At 37.1% G+C, this 20,912-nt stretch overlaps 1 protein-coding gene across 3 annotated transcripts in view; it reads left to right on the top strand.

The window, feature by feature from the left end:
• C2CD3 (C2 domain containing 3 centriole elongation regulator) overlaps positions 1 to 20,912 on the top strand; it is a 114,258-nt gene that overhangs the window by 30,329 nt on the left and 63,017 nt on the right. For all 3 annotated transcript variants that reach the window (XM_033120185.1, XM_033120183.1, XM_033120184.1), the window contains exons 8-16: positions 291 to 438; positions 4,028 to 4,179; positions 4,756 to 4,965; positions 5,441 to 5,553; positions 9,820 to 9,938; positions 11,914 to 12,036; positions 14,519 to 14,989; positions 17,387 to 17,538; positions 19,428 to 19,674. In XM_033120185.1, coding sequence (XP_032976076.1) covers positions 291 to 438; positions 4,028 to 4,179; positions 4,756 to 4,965; positions 5,441 to 5,553; positions 9,820 to 9,938; positions 11,914 to 12,036; positions 14,519 to 14,989; positions 17,387 to 17,538; positions 19,428 to 19,674 — 1,735 coding nt within the window. The remainder of the gene's footprint in view (positions 1 to 290; positions 439 to 4,027; positions 4,180 to 4,755; positions 4,966 to 5,440; positions 5,554 to 9,819; positions 9,939 to 11,913; positions 12,037 to 14,518; positions 14,990 to 17,386; positions 17,539 to 19,427; positions 19,675 to 20,912) is intronic.

The following is a 20,912-nucleotide window of genomic DNA, read 5'->3' as shown; positions in this document are numbered from 1 at the left end:
TCAGGACCTAACACCATGCCTGGCACATAATAGGTACCCAGTCAAATGTTTATTAAATACATGAATGAGATCACAATCAGTGTCAGTAGTGTAGTTTTTGAATACTAGCGGTTGGCATCCCAGAGGAGGGGGGATAAGAAAATATTTAGCAGATAGTCTTCTCTTTAATGTGAGTCTTCTGTTTAATATATTTTCTTCCATGTTTACAACTTTAGAAAGTTTTCAATAAAAAAAAGAAAAGTTCAGCTGAAACTTAAAGTCCTTCTGCTCTGTGTTTCTTATCTCTGCAGTGCTGAATTATCCCAAGGTCATTACTGGGATGGGTTAGGTTCTCCTCCAGATTCTCCATCTCCTGGGAGTGATGTGTATTGCAGCAGTGAGCTGAATGACCCTCAGTATGACCAGAGTCTCCTGGAGAACTTATTTTACACGGCGCCTGTAAGTCATTGAATCTGAAGCTTTGGGAATTGGAGAACACGAGTATTAATAATATTAGTAGGTGCCAGCATGTTACCACTTGCCAGGTAGAGAACTATCCATTTTATATACTTGATTTAATTATAATGACAACCTGATGAGGAAAGTATTATCCTCATTTTATAGATGAGGACACAGGTCTAGTAAAGAGTAAGTATTTTGTCCAAGGACACATAAGTTTTAGAGCCAGGATTCAAATTCAAGTTTACCTGAGTGCAAAGCCTATGATCTTAACAATTATTAATATATGGCTTCTCTAGTGCAGGTATACCCCTCAGAACCACCCTTGACTGGTATCTTTTCAAAATATTCTAGAAATACCTCTACTCACAGGTGACAAATGCCTCTACTGACCCTAAGACAGGCATTCTCTTTTTAGGCAGTCCTAGCATTTTCAAAGTTCTTTTTTATATCAAGCCATATGTTCTATTCTTGGTTTAGCATCTCCTAGGGTCTATACATAAATTCAATCCCTGTTCCACAAGTAATCATTTTTATTTGTTGTGAATATTGCTGTCATACTCCTGAGTTTCCTTTCCTCCAGGTCAGAAAAGATAACTGAAATGCAAGGTGGTTTATTGTTGTTTGTTTGCTTTTTGTTTATTTGTTTTGTTTTTTTAGGCAAGGTGGTTTATACCAGATCAGTGGTAAGACAATAACTGCTACCAGCGTTCAGATGAAGCAGGGCAAATTTTTACATGCGATTGTCAGGAAAGAGCAACATAAGGAATAAAGGGTTTTAACTGAGACTTGAAAGATGGTGTTTAGAGAGATAGAGAAAGGATATGCAAAGGGAATAAAAAGAATGTTCTACTAGAGAAGCAGTCTGTGCGCTGCAAGGTCTCTAATTTCTGGATGAGAATTTGTGTGGGAAAAAAGTCGTTAATAAGGCAGGTTATTACACTGCAACCAGTCCTTGAAAGCCTGTGAATGTCAAGTGAGCAGGAAATGACATGATCAAAATCGTATTTTAGGTGTTAATCTGGAAATTATGTGGGGAGCTAACAGGAGAGAACAACCAGAAGCAGATAGGAAGCCACTGGATTACTGGAGGGAGGTGTGAGAGGGACAGAGCCTGAATGACCGTGGCACCAATGGGATTGGAAAGGACGTTATGAATTGTTAGGATTATGAATTGTTAGGATTTCATGACTTCCTACCTTAAAAATCATCACTGGCACCATGTAACCTATAGGATAAAAAAGCAAGGGAACTTAGACTTATTATACATTTTCTGTTAGCCAGGGAATTTACGCTGTTTATTGAGTACAGTACCGGATGTTTTAAATTCATTATTCTTTTTCTAATCCCATGAGCTAGTGTTATCTTTTTTACATATCATGAAATAAAAGCTTAGAGACATTAAATACTAGTAATTAAGTGGCAGAACTAGAATTCTTATCTCCCAGGTTTGCTCTGTACCCACTGGAGACTCTTGTCGTACTAATTGTCGCACCTCTCCTCAAACATTCTAGCTCATTTTCTGTCGCCATATTTTTTTCTCATACTGATCCTTCTACTTTGAATGTGGAAATGCCCTTGTACATCTGCTAAACTTCTCTTCCTTCTTTAAAAATCAACTCACCACCTCCATGAAGCAACCATCCCAGACGCCCCCAAGCAGATTTTGTTGCCTGAATGTCCACAATATCTTGCACATACATTTGTTAGAGCCCTTACCCCGTATGATACAGTTCCTCATGAACACAAACATATCTAAATTATTTTTTTGGTACCAGTACAACAAAGGCCTGATTCATATTGAGTACTCAGTGAATACATAGTGAGTAAATGAATAAATGTATGAATGGAACAAACTAATCCCCCAGGCGGTGTGAACAAAATAGTTTTAGAAAATGTTTGTTGACTGGAAGAATGAGTGAAAAATTGACCGTGAGACAATGGGGAGACCAAGGAATTAAATGCTCATGTCCTTCCCCAGGGTCAGTATTTTATGTTCTTAATATTGAATAACGTCCACAGTTTAGAAATTCAGAATTACTGCCCTGTGTTTTGGGTTACTGAAATTCTTAGTTTTGAACACCCTCATTTGTGTTTATTGTAATTTCCTTCAGGCCGTGGACCCATCTAGATTTTGATTGCATTGTCAGCAAGCATTTTTAAAAGCTGCCACTTAATAAAGAAAAATAAGAGCAAAAAGCTTTGTAATTTCACCTTGAGAAAGTTGCTTCCTTGAAGGATATTCTGATCATGCTTATTAAACTATTAATTTGTTACTCTTATCACAGGTCAACACATTATACACCCTGAGGTGGTAAATAAAGGGAGTTGGATGACTTTGGATTGGCTTCCTGCATTTATATTAACAAGCTTTTTTGACTACCGTGTTTCCCTGAAAATAAGACCTAGCCGGACAATCAGTTCTAATGCGTCTTTTGGAGCAAAAATTAATATTAGACCCGGTCTTATAGTAAAATAACAGGGTATATAACGAGTCAAATAACTATAACGCCATCTTTTCCGTTTTACATTTTGTGGTAGAAAGAGCTGATCAGTCAATTGTGATAGCTGCTTTATCTCAAAATAAAATTAATTACAAGGGGCTTGGCCACTGGTTCCGTCATTAAGGAAATTTGTGACTTACATAAACAGTCATCTTAGTGAGATTAAAAGTAGAATGAATCATTAGTTGTATAGAGTAGTGAAAATAAGCAGAGTCTGTGCACCCCTATAGTTAGGTGACATTTTACCAGGCATTTTGCCTCAGACTGTGGTAGAAATACAGGCTTTAAAACATATGGAGATCAAAATCTGCCTTTCCTACATACAGCTGTGAATCATAAGTAAGCTCCCCAACTTCTCTCCGCTTTCATTTTCTCACTTGTAAAAATTGAAATAAGGACACCACATAGAAATGTGGTGTTAGAAATACACATGCAGCATTTAGAATAGTATCAGATACATAGTAAGCAGTCAATAAATAGTGGTTATTATTGAATGTGAAAGAAGAATCTGTTTTCATTTATTTTCTTTAAACTGAACTTGTAGGTTATTTTTGTGAACTTCAGATTACAGTTGACCCTTAAAAAGCAGTTTTGAACTGCGCAGATCCACTTAGCTGTGGATTTTTTTCAGTAAACACAGCCAGTTCTCCATATCTGTGGGTTCTGCATCTGTGGATTCAATATCCGTGAACTGAAAACAGTATTTTTGCATACCCAAAAATGGATTTCCATTTGTGGATCCAAAAATATTTTTTTCAACCTATAGTTGGATGAATCTGTGGGTGTGAAGGGCCAACTGTAGTTAAGTTTTTGGAGAGTCAAAAGTTTTAGGTGTATTTTCAACCGTGTGTGTTGAGGGTGGGTGGAGAGGGGTTCAGTGCCCCTAATCCCGTCTTGTTCAAGAGTCAACTGTATTTTTGTAGAACCAGGATAAACATGGGATTAGCTCCCTGGTGTTAGTTATCTCATCAAGAAAATGATATATATGCAGATAATTTGACTACTTTTAGAGAAATATGTTTATTACCACTATCCCCAAAGCAGTTATATTTTAGGACCTCTCTTTTTGTTTCTTCCCCCCATAGAAATCGGATACCAGCATTAGTGATTTCTTCAGTGAAGAGGATGATATTGTCCCTTCTAAAAAAATGAACCAGTCGAAAGCTCTTGCCAGATCTAAGGTTCTGGAGTCAAATGATCGTAAGTTGAAGAAGAGAGCAGCGGACAAGAAAAATAGGTGCGCCTCTTTATGAATGCTTGTTTAGAGGCAAAAGCAAAGGAAGATTGTTTTCACAAGATCTCCTAAAGTGAAATGACCTGTGTTTGCCTAACGATCAGACTGGTTAAGTGAGTTACTGTATTGCAGTCCTCAATGTACTAACATGAAAAGATAGATATGATGAAATTGTTCAGGGAGAAAGCAGAATTCTAGGTCGTATGTATGCTGTATTATACTTACTACATAGAAAATGTATAGAAGGACAGCACGTGAAACGGAATGCACAAAAGTAACAATAGTAGTTAAAGTAGTGGGTAACTGAAGTAAAAGTCTATATCCCTTAGAGAAAAACTAATTCTGTAACATCAGTTTGCATACTTGTGTGGTGATAAGCCTTTAGATTACAAGAATGTTTTTACATTTTTTTGAGATTTCTTCCAGTGTAGATTAGGACCAGAATTCTGATTAAAGCCATTTTCCAGTCCTTGAAAACTAAGATGCTTGCTGCCCTTCCTCTTTTCTCTTCCCTGTGCAATCCAGATCATTTCATTTTCGTCCTCTGTCTCCCTCCCTGTCTGTGTAAATTCTTTTCAGAAATTTGGTTGAACAACAGGTGGTATCAGAAACTCCAGAAGATTCCCAAGCGATGACACTGAGTGTGGATAGACTGGCCCTTCTGGGTAGAACGCATTCAGTCAGAATCATCATCGAAACAATGGGAGTTCCTCCAGATAGTCCTCAGGTGACCCCTGGCAACAAAAGCTTTCCTGGGAGACCACCTAAGCTGACAACAACAAAAAAACGGTATGTCTATTAACATGGGAAAACGAAATCTGACGTTAATGGAAAGTGTCTGATAATAATAAATAAATAATTGTATAGCACTTTATGGTTTGTAAAGTGCTTTCCTATGCATCCCTCCGTCAACAGAAATGTATTGAATCCCCCACTAGGTCCCAAGCACTATGCTTATGTATGTGTGAGAATAAAGTTAGGACTTCAACTCTGTTTCTATATACCTTACAGTCAGCAGGAAAGGGGCCAACATAGAAGTTTTATGTTAAAAGTGCTGTGGGAGCACAAGGAAGGGAACCTTGCATTCTGCCTGACAGAGCTGGGGAAGACTTTGAAGAGAGGAGGTAGTTCCTCTGAGGACCTGAGGTCCTGAAAGGAGAGACTTAAAAGATATATGAGATTTATAAACAGAAAAATAGGTGTATTATTTGGTTTGTTTTTAATCCCTTTTGTTGTTGTTGTTGTTTTTGTTTTGATTTTTTAGCACCTTCTTTGTGGAATATCACTTTCCTGTGGGCTTTTCCGAAAGTGGATTGGGAAAGACAACCTTGATAACCGAGGTCGTTCGACTCGCCTCCAGTAAAATTACAGATGGAAGTAAGAGAGACTGATTTTCTGCTCCTTAGACATTTTGGCTGGGGAAGAATTTCTGAATCCCTAATTACTCATCTGACTCTTAACCGTATCATAGAATCTTAGAGACAGAAAGAATTTTGAAGTGAATCTTCTCTAATTATTTTATCAGTGAGGAAGCTAGCCCAGAGTTGCTGTGACTATCCTGATGCAAGACTACAAGTCAGTAACATAACTGAGACCATGGTTCAGAACTCCATGCCCAGATCATGTTCTTTCAACTGTTGACATATTTCTTTATCAAGATATAATTCGCATACCATGCAATTCACCCACTTGAAATGTGCAATTCATTGTTTTTTCATATATTCACAGGATTGTGCAACCATCACCACAATGTAATTTTAGAACATTTTCGTTCCTCCTCAAGGAAATTCCATACTCATTTAGCATTTACTCCTCAATTCCCTCTTTAATCCCTAGTACTAGGCAACTCCCCATCTCCTTTCTGTCTCTGTCAGTTTTCCTGTTCTGCATGTTTCATGTAAATTGAATTACATGTGATTTTTATGACTGGCTTCTTTGGCCTATATTTTCAGGTTTCATCCATGTTGTGGATATATCAGTACTTTATTCCTCTTGTGGCTGTATAATACTCCATTGTATGGCTATACCACATTTTATTTATCCATTCATCAGCTGATGGGTATTTGAGATATTTCCACTTTTTGACTATTACAGATAATGCTACTATGAACCTCTGTGTACACGTTTTTGTATTGACATGTTTTCATTTCCTTTGGGTATATAGCTAACAGTAGAATTACTGGGTCATATGGTAAACTGTATGTTTTAATTTTTTTTAGAACTGCCAGACTCTTCAACAGCTGCTTCACCATTTTATATACTCATAAGTGTTTGAGTGTTCCAATTCTCTGCAGCCTCACTGGCACTTGTTATTTTCCATTTTTTTATTCTAGGCATCCTAGTGGGTATAATGTATCATTTTCATGTTCTTATTGTCCATTTGTGAATCTTCTTTGGACAAATACCTGTTTTAATCCTTCGCTCATTTTAAAACTTTTATTGGGTTGTAAGAGTTCTTTATATATTAGTGATACAAAACCCTTATCAGATCTGCAATTTGTAAATATTTTTTCCCATTCTATGGGTGTCCTTTCACTTTCTAAATAGTATCACATACAGCACAAAATTTTGATTTTGATGTAGTCCTTTATAACTATGTCTTTTGTTGATGTGCTTTTGGTATTATCTTTTTCCTATTTTGTTTCAAATATTTCTAATACAGGAAAGTTAAAGGGGAATATAATAAACATTTAAGTTCTTGCCATCCAAAATTATAGCACTTTTCTAACAGAATTTGAGAATATCTTTTCCTTGGTTCTGCAGTTTGATCCATCAGTGTTGAGTTTCTTCTCTGGGAGGTAGTTTGAGAAGTAAAAGATGTGATTGTAACTCTCCTGTACATTCACGTAACCCTCCTATATACAGCATAGTAACATTGGGTTTAAAATTTTTTATTTTGTTTTGTTTGTTTATTTGGTTTTTGAACTAAATATAGTTTATTCATGTGGTTCAAAATTGCAAAGTCCATTTTTGTAGGTAAACATTGTAAGTTTCTATTACATCCTGGCTGTTTTATGTATATAGAAGCAAATATGTTTATTCCTTTTTGCCCTACCTCCATTTTTATCCACGTATTAGTGTACCATATACACTGTTCTGCACCTTTTCTTTAACATTATATTTTAGGAATCTTTTTCATACTGGAACACAAAGAACTTCCTCAGTCCTATATGACTACGTGATGTTCTGTTGTACGGATATGGCATAACTTAAACATCCTCTATTGATCAGTGTTTAAGTTGTTTTTAATGTTTTGCTGTTCAAAACACTGCTTCAATGAATAAATAATGTATTATTTCTCATCAGTGTGAGTATATCCAGCACAAACATTAAAGATGCTTATTTACCCTTAAAAACAGCACCTACAGTACTTTAATATACTCTTTTATTAGAATACATTATTTTACTTTCCTCATCGCTAAGGAAGAATTAGGGCATTTAAAATTGTTCGTGTTTACTTCCTGGCTTTATGTTTAAATTAACGATAGCAAAAGAAGCTGCTCTGGAGGTTTGTATAGAGCATTTGAGAATGTTTATTTCATCCTGTTGGCTAAAGTAAATATGTTAGCTTTACTTCAGTTAAACTGTTTTTATCAAATCCCATATGCAAAGAAAAATGTTGACTTTTCTCAGGTTTTCCCCAGCTACCTCCTCCTACCTATATGACAGTTAATGAGTTTCTTAAAACTTCTCTGAGCCTCAGTTTCCCCATCTGTAAAATTGAGATATAGCAAAGATATGCACGAGTTTCAGTTAACATAGCACCTACAAAACAACGACTGCCTTTGTTACACAAGGGTATTATTGGATAGTCAAATGGGATAATGAATATAAAAGCATTAAACTTGAAAATAGTATACAACTTACAGTAGGTCACATTTATTGGGAATTAAATCATGTGCCAGGAACTTTACTCAGTCTTTTACACACATTAATCATTTACTCCTTAAAACACACACACAGATGAGGAAAGAGGAAACTGAGACAGTAGTTAATTAAATAGCTTGTCTAAGATAATACAGCTGGTTTATGGTAGAGCTAGAATTTGAGCCTGGAACTTTTTTTATTCCAAACCCAATGCTCTTAATCTATTTTGCTTATCATGCATTATTGGCTACCTTGGTTGAGTTCCCCCCATGTCCTTCAGAGGACGATATAGTGTGGGAAGCGTGGAATAAGCATCAACCTGGGAATTGGAAGACAGTTCTAGTTCTCATTATACCACACGCTAATTGTGTGGCTTTAGACAAAATCACTTTTCATCTGTGGGCCTCTCTTAATAGTAGTATGGACTGGACTAGGTATTTTCTGGATCCCTTTCAACTTAAAAAACAAAAAATTTCCAGAATATTGTTACCAATTTGTTTACATGAACTTTCTCTTCTATTATTGCCATAACTGACTTTTAGTGTGTGTATGTGGCGGGGGGTGGGATTGGGGGGGAGGAACATGAGCTTAAGAAACAGAGAATTATGTAGGAAATATGGTAATTATAGTGCAAAAATGTACCTAGATGGTGAGTAGAAATACGAGTGGCGCCAGATTGAAACAGAGTTCTATCTGTATACAAAGGATTTTTTTAGTGTCCCAAGTGCTTTATCATCTATTACCTGTCAAACCTCCCTGCACAGTGATGAAGTGCAGGTGCTACTTCCTCTGATAGGATAAGCAGGTAAGCTGTTCTAGCAGGTGTGGGCTTCCTGGGCCCAGACCGTTTGTTCACAGTTCCTGTGTGTGGATCCAGATAGCAAGAGCCACATCCTGTCTGTGAGTACTAAGAAAAGTAAACAAAGTCAAGAATTAAGATGGCAAAGAGAAGTAGATCAGTAGGTCAGAATGGACAGTTTGAATGAATACTAACGATAGTGGATTCTCTCTGTAACTGGGTCTTTTGTGAGGGTTCTTCAGATCCATTTTAAGGGTCTAGAAGTGAATGGACTGAAAGATCATTGTACAGGTGAGAATTTGTGACTGAGGTGGTCACTAATAAGTAACAGAACTTTCAACAAAGGATTCAAGTGCCAAATTCCCTTTTTTAAAACTGTTAAAACCCCATAGCAGTGAGCAGACTCAAATACTACCATCACTTTTTCCCCTTCACACTTGCTGTTACAGCAGAAACCCCTTCCTTTTCATCCAAGAGACAGGCTCTCCACCGCCTAACACTGCTAACTGACATCAGTACTTGGAACCTTGTCTGATTGTGAGTCCCAAGTCTTTAGCTACAAGATAAAATCATTTGCATTATTATAGTTTTTGATTCAGTTATTTCTTCTCTTCATTTACCTTTATTGTCCCTTCATTTGTTATACTGCCTACCAACTTGTCTTGTGAAAACAGTTAAGTCGTATTACTTTACACCCAGTTAAATGTATGGTATCTCTACACATCTTGTGCTCATATGCTTGTCATTCATTTCTCATAGCAAAACAGAGCAGCATAACACTGCTTTTCTTCTTTGTACTATAGCCAGGGTTTGCTTTTTGTCTTTGCTTCTTCAGTCCCTACAGCCCTAACACTTTTGTGAAGTAACACTGATTTAAGTTAGATTTGAATGAGAGGAGAGTGGTGTCAAAGCATGCATTGATGATGGCTTCACTTGGGTATCATGACATGTGCTTATGTGTCTGGTTCTCCTTACAGTGGTGAAATTCCAGCATAGATTTGTGTTTCCGGTACAGTTTGGTGGCCCAATGATAGAACACTGGTGGAATTCCAACCTCATTTTCCAAATTTATACAAAGAAAACCCCACAGAAAAAGGTACTTCAAATGATTTTGACCTTTGCCTTACCATTTACACCAGGGATTTGGAACATACTTAAAATTATGTTTCTACCTAAACTAGGAATTTCTCCAGGCTAAAAAAACACTAATGCTTATAATTATTTGTTATTTATTATTATTATTATTATTATTATTATTATTATTATCTCTGTTATAGACCAGATATTATGGTCTGCTTGCTATTTGTTATAGACTGAATGTGCTAAAGGCTCTACATGAATACACTGTCAAATTTAATCATTACCACGACTCTATGAATTAGGGACATTATCTTCATTTTACAGGTGAAAAAAACTGAGATTAAGTGAAGTAACTTGTCTAATGACACCCAACCTAATAAAAGACAAAGCCAGGACTCCATCCCAAGTATTTTGACTTTAGATGCTAAGTTCTTAATTTCTTTACTGTGCTACCTAACATGGAGAGTTGAATATTTGGATTGATGTAGGCTGTTAGCCTTAATTTGAGGTTCTACTTTCTTTTTTAAAGCAGAATACATAAGGTAGGTATCCAGCCAGTGTCCAGAATAATATAATGAGAGCAGCAGTTTTGGTCAGCTAATTCCAACATTATAAAATCCATTTGTAACTGGTACAACATAAATCAGTAAACTATATCATGAGCAGTTTTTACTTTTTCAGTAAAAGAGTAGCTTTTGTAATCTTTGACCTCTTTGGTGTGGATAGCATGAGAAATGCATCTTGTTTTCTTTTTGTTTGTTTGTTTGTTTAAGAGGCTATAAATACCACAAGTTCTTTTTGGAAAATACAGCAAGATCGGCAGAGAAAGAAAAACATATAATTCCACAACCTTAAGATAACCTCTATAACCGTTTCAGTATATTTACATTGAATCACCTAGTTAATGGCTTTTTTTCTAATTATCAAAGAATTATACATTTTTTTATAGAAAACTTGAAAATATTTTTAAAGAGCAAAACTCACCTACTCACTTTTATATAATCCCATCACCAAGAAATAACTATTGTTAATATTTGTGTGTCTCTTTTATCTTTTTTAAATGAATATATTATATATGTAAATCTTAGTGTTAAGATAATTTTGTCTGTGATTTTTATCCTGCTTTTTTATTTAACATTGTCTTGAGAGTTTTTATTCACTTTTTCCAAAAATATATATTTAATCTTTTCCACATCACTACAAATATTTGAAAGTTTACTATATATATAATTTAATATCCTATTTTTGCCAAACATTACAACAAATACTATTTATATTAATTCAGACTTTTAGTAAAGATCATTTTAATGGCTACATATTATTTCATTGTAGGAATGTGCTATAATTAACTTAATAATTTCTGACTATTGAGCATCTAGTTATTTCTCATTAATTTTTAAAATATGCTTATTTGTGTATAAGCTTTTGATATATTGTTTATTGTTTCTTTAGTATAAATTCCAAGAAGTGAAATTACTAGGTCAAAGAATATGAATGAATATTTAAAGCTTTTTATATTTATTGCCAAATTTGCTGCCCAAATGTATGTAGCCAGTTTATATTACCAGCTCTAGGCATATGACAGCCTCTGCTTCTCCATAATCTTGATAGCATCAGGGATAATTTTACTAGCTTTAATAGCAAAATTTTATATCATCTTAATTTCATTTTATATTTTTAAGAGTGAAGTTGAACGTTTTTCATAGAAAAACTAACTCTTAAAAATAGAAAAAGATAATCTTCCAACTTATTTGTGACTCTTGAAACGGTTCTATAATCTTCCACAGAGAAGTAGTGAAACCCAGAAGGCGTACCAAAATATGGCAGAATATGGGCTCCTACTTATAGTTGCCTCCGTCAAATAATGAAGCTATTTACTTCATAAAGCATGGGTTCCTTTATAAGACAGCAGTTCCTTTATATTGTCACTTCAGTTAAAGTTCCTTGTCACTCCTCTTTAATTTAATCTGAACCTTTTCTTGTTCTCCCAGCCAGAAGTCATTGGATCTGCATCACTGCCTTTGAGAGCTGTCATTCATTCTGAGCTACTTTCTTTCAGTGACCAGCTTCCAGTGCAACAGGAAAATGGTCCGACTCCACTTGGCCCCCTCAAGGTGTGTTGGTATAATTCAGGCAGTCAGGTATTTATGGAGCATATATTATTGGCTGGCCCTACGACTAGCAGTGAACAAGAAAATCAGGGTCTCTGCTCTTGCAATTTATATTAAAATAGGACAGCAGAAGTGCTGTGAAGAAAATAAATGGTGTGATATGAGAGTGAGTACCTGGGAGGAAGTAGGAGATAGTGGTCAGGAAGGTCTCCCTAAGGAGGTGACATTTAAGGTGAGATTTGAAAAATGAGAGAAAGAAGCTGCCTAGTAAAAAGCACGGGGAAGATCATTCTGGAGACAAGGAATAGTACATACAAAGGCCTTAAAGTGGGAATGGGCTTGGTGTTGCTAAGGAACAGAATGTTGCCACAGGATAGTGAGCCAAAAGCAAGAGTGGTAGAAAATAAGATTGGACAGGCAGGCAGTTGCTGCACCATTGAGAGCTTGGTAGGTTAGAGTGAGGGGCTTAGATTTAATACTGAGAGCCCAGAAAGGACATCTAAGCATGGGAGTGACATGTCATTCACATTTTAAAAGATTACTGTGTGGAAATTAGATTTTACGAGGCAAGAGGGGAAGTAGGGAGGCTGTTGCATTAGTCCAGAAAAGAGATGCTTGGTGACTCAAGCTAGAGTAGCAGCAGTGAACAAGGAGAGAAGTAACAGAGTTTTTGCCTGGTGGAATGAATTCTGAGGTATAATTTATTGGAGAGGTTTCTTTCCTTGTATTCAGAAGCATCAGTATTTCTTAGGTGGCAAAATTTGAATGTGTGGCTTACGTAAAGCTTTGTCTTGTCCTGGTGAGTTTTTAAAATCACAGCCCACACCTAAATCCTTTCCATGGCTCCTCCTCACCCAAAGGATAAAATACAGGGCATACTAATGACCCGAGCCTACCACTGCAGCCTTCTCCACGCCCTACCAATAGCCATGTCAAACTATGTAAAGACTCACTAAGGTATCATGTTGATTTATGCCCCCATGCTTTTATTCTTGATTTTCATGATGCTCCCACTTCTTGGAACCCCATTCTGCCCTCTTCCTGGTCTTAGTAATAAATACCATTTAGTTTTAAAGACTTGTGTGATTATCATTGCAAAAAATTAACAACACATTACTCTTCTATGAAAATTTGTATTTTTTCCTTACCTAGTTCATTCTGGGCTGCAAAATTTAAAATCAGAAAGAGGTAATAAATAGAATTGATGAACTAGAAATTGTTTCCATCCTGGCTCTGTTGAAAGAAATACAGTTCTAGATAGATTGCCATCTGTATTCAATAGAGCAAAATAATTTTATTGTGGATTTTAAATAAAAGAAACAGCAAGTCCCCTTTTTCTTTATTAATTCTGTCTCATAATAGTGACCAGTTTTATTCTTCATCATTATCTTGCATCCTCTTTTACTTAACATGTTTAACTTTTTAAAAATAACTTCAAATTTAGAGAAAAATTGCAAAAATAGCACAAAGAACTCATATACCCTCACCAATTATTAACATTTGTCAGATTTGCTTTATCACTGGGTGTCTATCTCTTCTTTCTGTCTCCTTTTCTCTTTCTCCTTTTTGTCTCCCTCCTTCCTCTCTACACATACATACACAGATTTTTCCTGAACTATTTGAGAATGTGTTACAGACGTCATGCATGCCTCTTTCCCTCTAAATTCTGGTGTACATTTCCTAAGAACAAAGACATTATCATATGTAACACTATATAGTTATAAAAATCAATGTAACGGTGATACTGTGTCTGTAGTCCAGACTCATATTTCACCAGTTATGCCAATACTTCCCTTTGTAGCATTGTTTTTCCAGTCTAGGCTTATCCATTGCATTTAATTGTCATATCTCTCTAATCTTCTTTAGTCTGAAACAGTTCTGCAGCCCTTCTTGTCTTTCAGTACTTCGATATTTTTGAAAAGTATGGCCAGTTATTTTGTAAAATGTCCTTCATTTAGGGTTTACCCGAATCACACATTACTATGATGATTGAAAGATGATGATTCCCTAACTCTAACATTAACTCCTAGTATATTTATTAATTGGCATTCCATTGTATGGAAGAGTTGACCCTTCTACCATATTTATTTATATCGGCACAGACTCATGAATTCTTACATTATTCTGTGGGTTATAACCCATTACTATTATTATTCATTTTGATGTTCAGGTTTTCCCAGATTTGGCCAGTGGGAGCCACTTCAGCTGGATTCTTTCAGTATGTCTCCATCCTTTTCTGAGCATGTCCTTATTTTCTGGCACAAGATGATTTTCCAGGCTCATCTTATATTATTAATAAGTCATCTGCCTAGCTTTTCTTAATCCTGGTAAGATAATGTATATGCAGTCTATTAATGTTCTTACTCTTACAGTATTTGAGGATGAGTTAATTCCTAAAAATCCAATGCTGCATCTAACTCCAAAATTCCGATTCTGAGGTTCTAGAAAAGATTCCTACTAACTCTCTTCCTTTTGTGTTCTGTAGGTAACTGTGGAGCTTGTTATAGATAACAAAGATTTCACTGGTGTCAAGACTAAGTTTAATAGCAGCACCCAGCATACCCCACTTTGTGCTGTAACAAGTCCAGATAAGAAACTACCAGAAACTAGCCAACCTATTACTCGTACCAAAAATCCACAGAACCTACATCAAGTTCATGAAGAAACTGCAAAGGAAGCACAGAGTTTGGTGCTCCCCACACCAAAGACACCAAGCCCAGTTGCACCAGCTCCTTCTCACAATTTAGTAAATCAGACAAATGGGTCAACAAAAGAGAGTGCTTTGCTGTTGCATGTGCTGCTGATGGTGCCAGATGGGAAAGATTTTGTTACTGGAGAATCTGAGAAACCACCACCATGCAATGTTTATTTAAATTGCAAGCTCTTCAGCACAGAGGAAGTCACCAGATCTGTCATCGTATGGGGTACCACAAAACCCGTCTTTAACTTTTCTCAGGTAACTTTGTACGTGTCTTCACATGTCATATCCACTAGGGATGGATGGGGTTAAGAGACAAGTATGTTTCCCAAATCATAATGCCACTGTAAGAGAAATGTAGAACATGCAGACCGGCAGGGACTTTTGTAATTATCTGGTGTGCACTCGCTGGTGCAATTACCTGGTGAGCCCGTCCTACTATTGAATGGGAAGAGGAAAAGACAATGCCACTATTTTTTAATTCTTTTTGTCTTTATTTCTTTCTGTTCTCAGTCTTTTGCTTGAATTCTGTTCCTTGCTACTTCCTCTAGGGCTTTGATCAGTTAAATTTTACCCGTTTCTTTTCTGTTTCTCCAATCTCTCGTTTGTTGGTTGGTTGGTTCTCACTCTGATTTGTAACTCCACTTTTTTCAACACTCATCTTACATGATTTCTCTGTAGAATTTGATGCTATTTCTTAAATAATTTTCTTTCTTGATTTTTGTAACTCTATTCTTGTATTTTCTTCAACAACTGTTCTTTTTTGGTCATTTGGCCAGTAGGAAAAGAGTAGCGACTCCAGCACTTCTCCCTTGGTCTTACCTTAATTACTGTATCCTTGGACTTCTTTCAAACCCTCTCTTTCCCATGGTTACCACATCTACTCCCATAGCTCCAGCTCTCATTTATATGACTTCCAAATCTACACTTCTCTGTAGCCAGACATTCCCCTCTAGTTTCAGTCTCTACATCTAATTGCCTGCTAGTCGATCCCCACCTGGACTTCTCGAAAGCCCTTTTACACTTGGCACCTAACACATCACCTGGCATATCACAGGTATTCAATAAATATGTGTAAATGAAAGAATAAATTCAAATATGAATTCATTATTCCTTCCAAATCTGTTTCTCCTCCTGTTTGTCCTAATTCATATTATAATTTACTCAGAACCCCAAGCAGAATCTAAAAGTTATCTTTGACTCTTTCTTACATAATTATTCACCAAATCCAATAGATGCTTCAAACTTAGTTATCTCTGGAATAAATCCTCTTATCTCCACTTCGTTGCCATTGCTTTCATTCAGGCTCTCATTCTCATCCCAAATAGCCTCCAGACTGGCCTGCTGGTTTGTGGCTGCTCCCTGTCCATTCCTTCTTCTATGCACCAAAAGGAATGATCTTTCTAAAACACTAAACTGAATATTTTATAATACTTTCCTGCTTCAAACCTTTCAGCGATTTCTCTATAGCCTTCTGGATAGAGTCTAAATCCTTAGTTTGGACTACAAGACCCTTTAAGAACTGTCTGTACTTCTCTAGTCTCCACTTTTGCCACTCTTCACTCCAGTAGTCCAGTTATGCTCAGCTACTTGCAGTTTCCTGCCTTTACATGTGCTGTTCCTTCTGCGTGGAATTTCCTCTCAGTTTTCATGACTTCTATTAGGCAGAGCTTTTTGTACTAGGTGACTCCTGCTTATCCTTAAGATTTAGGGTTACTTTCTCCCAGCAGTTCTCTCTGAAATCTCCCTGTTTGTAGGTTAGATTGATGTGTTCTCCTTGTTTGGGAGGGGGAGCAGGGGGAATTCAGGGAACAGAAATGTGCTCGGGGTACCTTATGTAAGTGGAATTTCTTTGGTGGATACAAAAGTAGCTCTGCTCTGGTTCTCTGCTCTTCTGGTATCTTCCCCTCATCAGGCCTCATACCATTTCTGGTTTTACCCTTTTGCCTCTCACGTTTTCTATTGGTTTCATCACTGGGGCTTATCTCGCCTCTCCTCTGCTGTTGCAGTTGTACTATACGTTGGGTTCCTTGAAATTGGGTGGGTCTTTGATTCTGTCATTAATTTGACTGACCTGCCCTTGGCTCTAGAGCTCTGGTTCTCCTTATGACTTCTCTTTTATCTTTCATCTATCAGGTGGCTGGCCAATTCTGGAGTGAAAATCACTGAAAATCCAGATGAACAGTTGGCCTTGCTATTTACCGTGACACGTACTGGGCAGAGCTTTTTGCACAGGGCCATACCAGCCAACCAGTGGATTGGCTGCCCTTTGTTTGGTTGCTCTACCCCTGTCTAGTCAGTAGCCATCTTTGTTTCAGAAGCATCAGTCTTTTAGCAGAGGTTTACAAATGGGTCATTTTGCCTCAGGAAGGTTGAACGAATTGGCAGGCACCATGATTGACATGTCTGACAGCTTTCTGTGTGTCCGTGATGCCCTAGCTATGTGAGCTTTGTCATTAGAGAACTCATACCATTTTGTATTTAACCACAGACACTAGACTATGGCTTCAGACTGAGGATGCACATTGGGTCTTCAGCTCCTAGCACTGTTCCTGGCGTACAGTAGACTTTCAGTAAATGTGTGTTGAATAAAAGTATATATTAATCATTTGTCTCAGGTGTGGGCTTTTGTCTTTTGGCTCTCTCTCTCCCCAGGTGATTCCTGTCTCTCTGTCTCCCAAATACCTGGAAAGACTAAAGAACAATGTGATGGTAATCGAAACTTGGAACAAGGTGCGGAGCCCAGGACAGGACAAGCTGCTCGGGCTGGTGAAACTCCCCCTCCATCAGTTTTACATGTCATTCAAGTAAATAGGATCTTTTGGAGTATTCTTTATTTTACATCTTTAACTTTGTATGGACTGAAAAGGAATTCTTTTGGTTTGCAAACATGACTAGCCCAATAAGTCCTTGGAGAACTTTTTTCAATTTTACCATAGTTTCTGCCCTTTCTCCTATGTTAAAGCAGTCTTACAGATACTGCTTACCATGTTTCAGGCCCTCTGCTAAGGACCTTATCTCCCATCAAGTCGTTTAATCCTCACAACAATCCTCTGAGGCAGGTAACTTTTATTTTCCTTATTTCACAGGTGAGTTAACAGGCACAGAGAAGTTCAATAACATGTCGTATATATCCTAAGTAGTAGAACCAGGTTAGAACCCGGAGAGCCTGACTCGAGAGTCCACTCTCCTCCTGAAGAAGCTCTACTGCCAAAGGTTACCACCTGACAAAACTAATCGTTCATCTCTCTGTCACAAAACTTTAGTATTGTTCACATCAGCTATTTGCACCATTTCACTACTGAGGACTGTCTTTTAGACCTTCAGATTTGATTACTATACCTCATTTATCACTACTCAACACCTAGATGGGGTGTTGATTTTTCTGAAGGCTATTTCTATCCTCAGTACAGACTTCATTTTTCGTGTTGATTCAAGGTGCTGATTTTTCATTCTTTTAGCACTGACCTCTTTCCTAATAGCCTTCTCATGGATCTGTGTCTTTTGTATTTTACAAAGAGCACTTTTTGTGGGCACTGTCTCATGTGAGCCTTTCTATAACCCCAGGAGGTATTACCGTTACCCCCATTTTACAAATGAAATTTGTCCTTTAATTTGGAGAAGTCAGCCTTTGTGACTTTCTTTTCATCATCTGTAAAATGAGGGTGCTGATAGATCCCCTGTCTCTCTTGGAGCAATTGTGAGATGCTAGTGAGAAAATAAATGGGTCAGCCTTTGGGAACAGTTAAATCTTATTGACAGTAACATTGGAAGGCATGGTCAGGCTAAGGAGTCCTGCGGGAATCATGGCACCACTGCCAGCTGTAGGCTTTGGGCGTTTCCCCCCGTTTTCTCAGTTGTGATATTTGTCTGGTCTGGTTTTCCCCTTCCCTTCTCTTTTCATTAGACCCCATTCTTTGCTGAGAGAGCATACAATAGTAGCTGCCAGTTACTGAGCACTTACCATGTACCAAGCATCATAGTTGGTATTTTATACTTGTTCTCTCACTTTAGTACTAACAACAGCCCTTTGATGGAAGTTTTATTACCTACAGTTTACAGATGAGGAAATAGACTTAGAAAGGTTAAATTGATTACTTAATGCCATATAACAAGTAAGGAGCAGAGTTAGGGTTCAGTATGGTATAATGAAGAGCATTTGGACTTTTTCTCATCTGTTAATAGTGGATAATGTCTACCTTTGCAGTGTTAGAAGGATTATAGAAACTCTGTAAAGTGCTTATCACATAGTAAGCACTCAGCAGATGGTATTATTGGTCACATTATCTAAATCATACCTGCCAGACTCCGAAGTCCATACTTTTTCTAGTTGGCCTCATTGCCCACCTGTAAAACAATGCAGTTCAGCTGGGCTCTACTGAGAGAGTGTTCAACCTCAGACACTGTGCTTGCGGCCATGATGATACCGAGGTAAATCAGACACATTATCTGCCTTGAGATTTCTGCATTTGGAACTTATATGCCTCGTAACTTCTATTTGATGGATTATGGATACAATCATGATTTTTCCAAACCACCATTACTTTCCTAGTTATAGATCCATTTTTAACAAACTGAGAAAATGAGCCAAGTGAAATTAGAAATTAACCAAGTGAAATGAGCCATCGAAATTAAGCAACTCTGTAACATGATTGACGATTGTTGTTTGCTCATGTGCAATTTTCTCTCCCTTTAGAGATCCCCAGATTTCTCGCCTGCTGCTGGATGCTCAGTACCCAGTTGTTGCTGTCGACAGCTACATGCCTGTGGTTGATGTGTTCTCAGGCCAACAAAATGGGAGTCTTCGAGTCTTTTTAGCCATGGGTTCTTCGGATCAGATAATGGCACTACAGAGATTGAAGAATGAAGAAGGAACACTTCCTCCCTTCAGCCCTAGGCCAGCCCATTTACTGGACCAGCCGTCTGTAGTATCCGTTGCTATGGTAGTGACTAAACACTTGACTGTTTACAAAAACCATAATCTCATTTTAAGGTGTATAACCGTGAAGTTTCGATATATTTATGTTGTGAAATGATTATCACAGTCAAGCTAATTAACATATCCATCATTTCACCTACCGTGTTTCCCCTAAAATAAGACCTAGCACTATTTTTCAGGATGACATCCCCTGAACATAAGACCTAATGCATCTTTTGGAGCAAAAATTAAAATAAGACCTGGTCTTATTTTCAGGGAAACAATGGTAGTTACCTTCTTTTGTGTGTGTGGTGAGAACACTTAGATCTACTCTCTCAGCAAATTTCAAGTAGAACCTCATTTTATCTTGCATCTTTTAGTGCAACCATTGCCCCAAATCCTTATTTCAGTGGTGAAAGGCTTGACGAAAGAACATACTTGCACTCCAGTGCTTGCTATAGATCAAAAGAATCATTGATATTTTTCTTTATGGTTTAAATGGATATCTGTATCCCTCTGAGTTCCTTGAATTTTTAATGAAAATCTAACTGGACAACCAGATCTTAATTCTCTTAATTACTAACTTAATTGCCTTTAAAAAAAATATTGAGGTGAACCTGAAACTGCTCTAAAAAAATTGTCTTAATTAAAAAATAAGAATAAGAATAATAATCTAGGGGAAAAAATTAGGGGTGGGGGGATAAAGAGTGATCCCAAATGTAAGCCAGCAAAATCTTACTCTGTTTCTTAACCAAATCCATGTTGGAAAGTTACAGTGAAGTTCCTTGCCTTTCAAATAATTTAAAAGTAATTTGTTTGGTGTAGTGCTATGTAATTAAGAAAGCATCTTGATATACTTTATCGTGTTTCTTTTCCTAAGCACTACATGAGGTGGGTCATTGTCATTCTTTTTTAGAGGTGATGTAACAGAATCAAAGAGGTGGTGTTACTTGTCCAGGGTCCCATAGCTTAAATGGGAGAATTGGGCTTCAGACACAGGTCTTCTGACTCTGAGTCCACTGTGTCGTGTTCTATTGTATCTTACATTTGGTGTCTCTTGGTATCTCGTGTAGCCAAATCTCAGTCTCTACACCATTTAAATATGTTGTTTTTCAGTCTGAAGCTGAGTGACTAATTTACTGTCTAGCAAAGAAAGAACTATTAGAAAAATATCTTAGTAGGTTGTTGTTTATTTGTTATGAATGCTAAACTTTTCTGTTTTTTTAATATATTAGTGTTTATCAATAGATAGTGTTTTATTTT

Source organism: Rhinolophus ferrumequinum, chromosome 11 (genome assembly GCF_004115265.2).
Source record: "Rhinolophus ferrumequinum isolate MPI-CBG mRhiFer1 chromosome 11, mRhiFer1_v1.p, whole genome shotgun sequence".
Taxonomy (NCBI): domain Eukaryota; kingdom Metazoa; phylum Chordata; class Mammalia; order Chiroptera; family Rhinolophidae; genus Rhinolophus; species Rhinolophus ferrumequinum.
The sequence above is the reverse complement of the archived record's forward strand: the minus strand, read 5'-3'. Positions and strand labels throughout refer to the sequence as shown.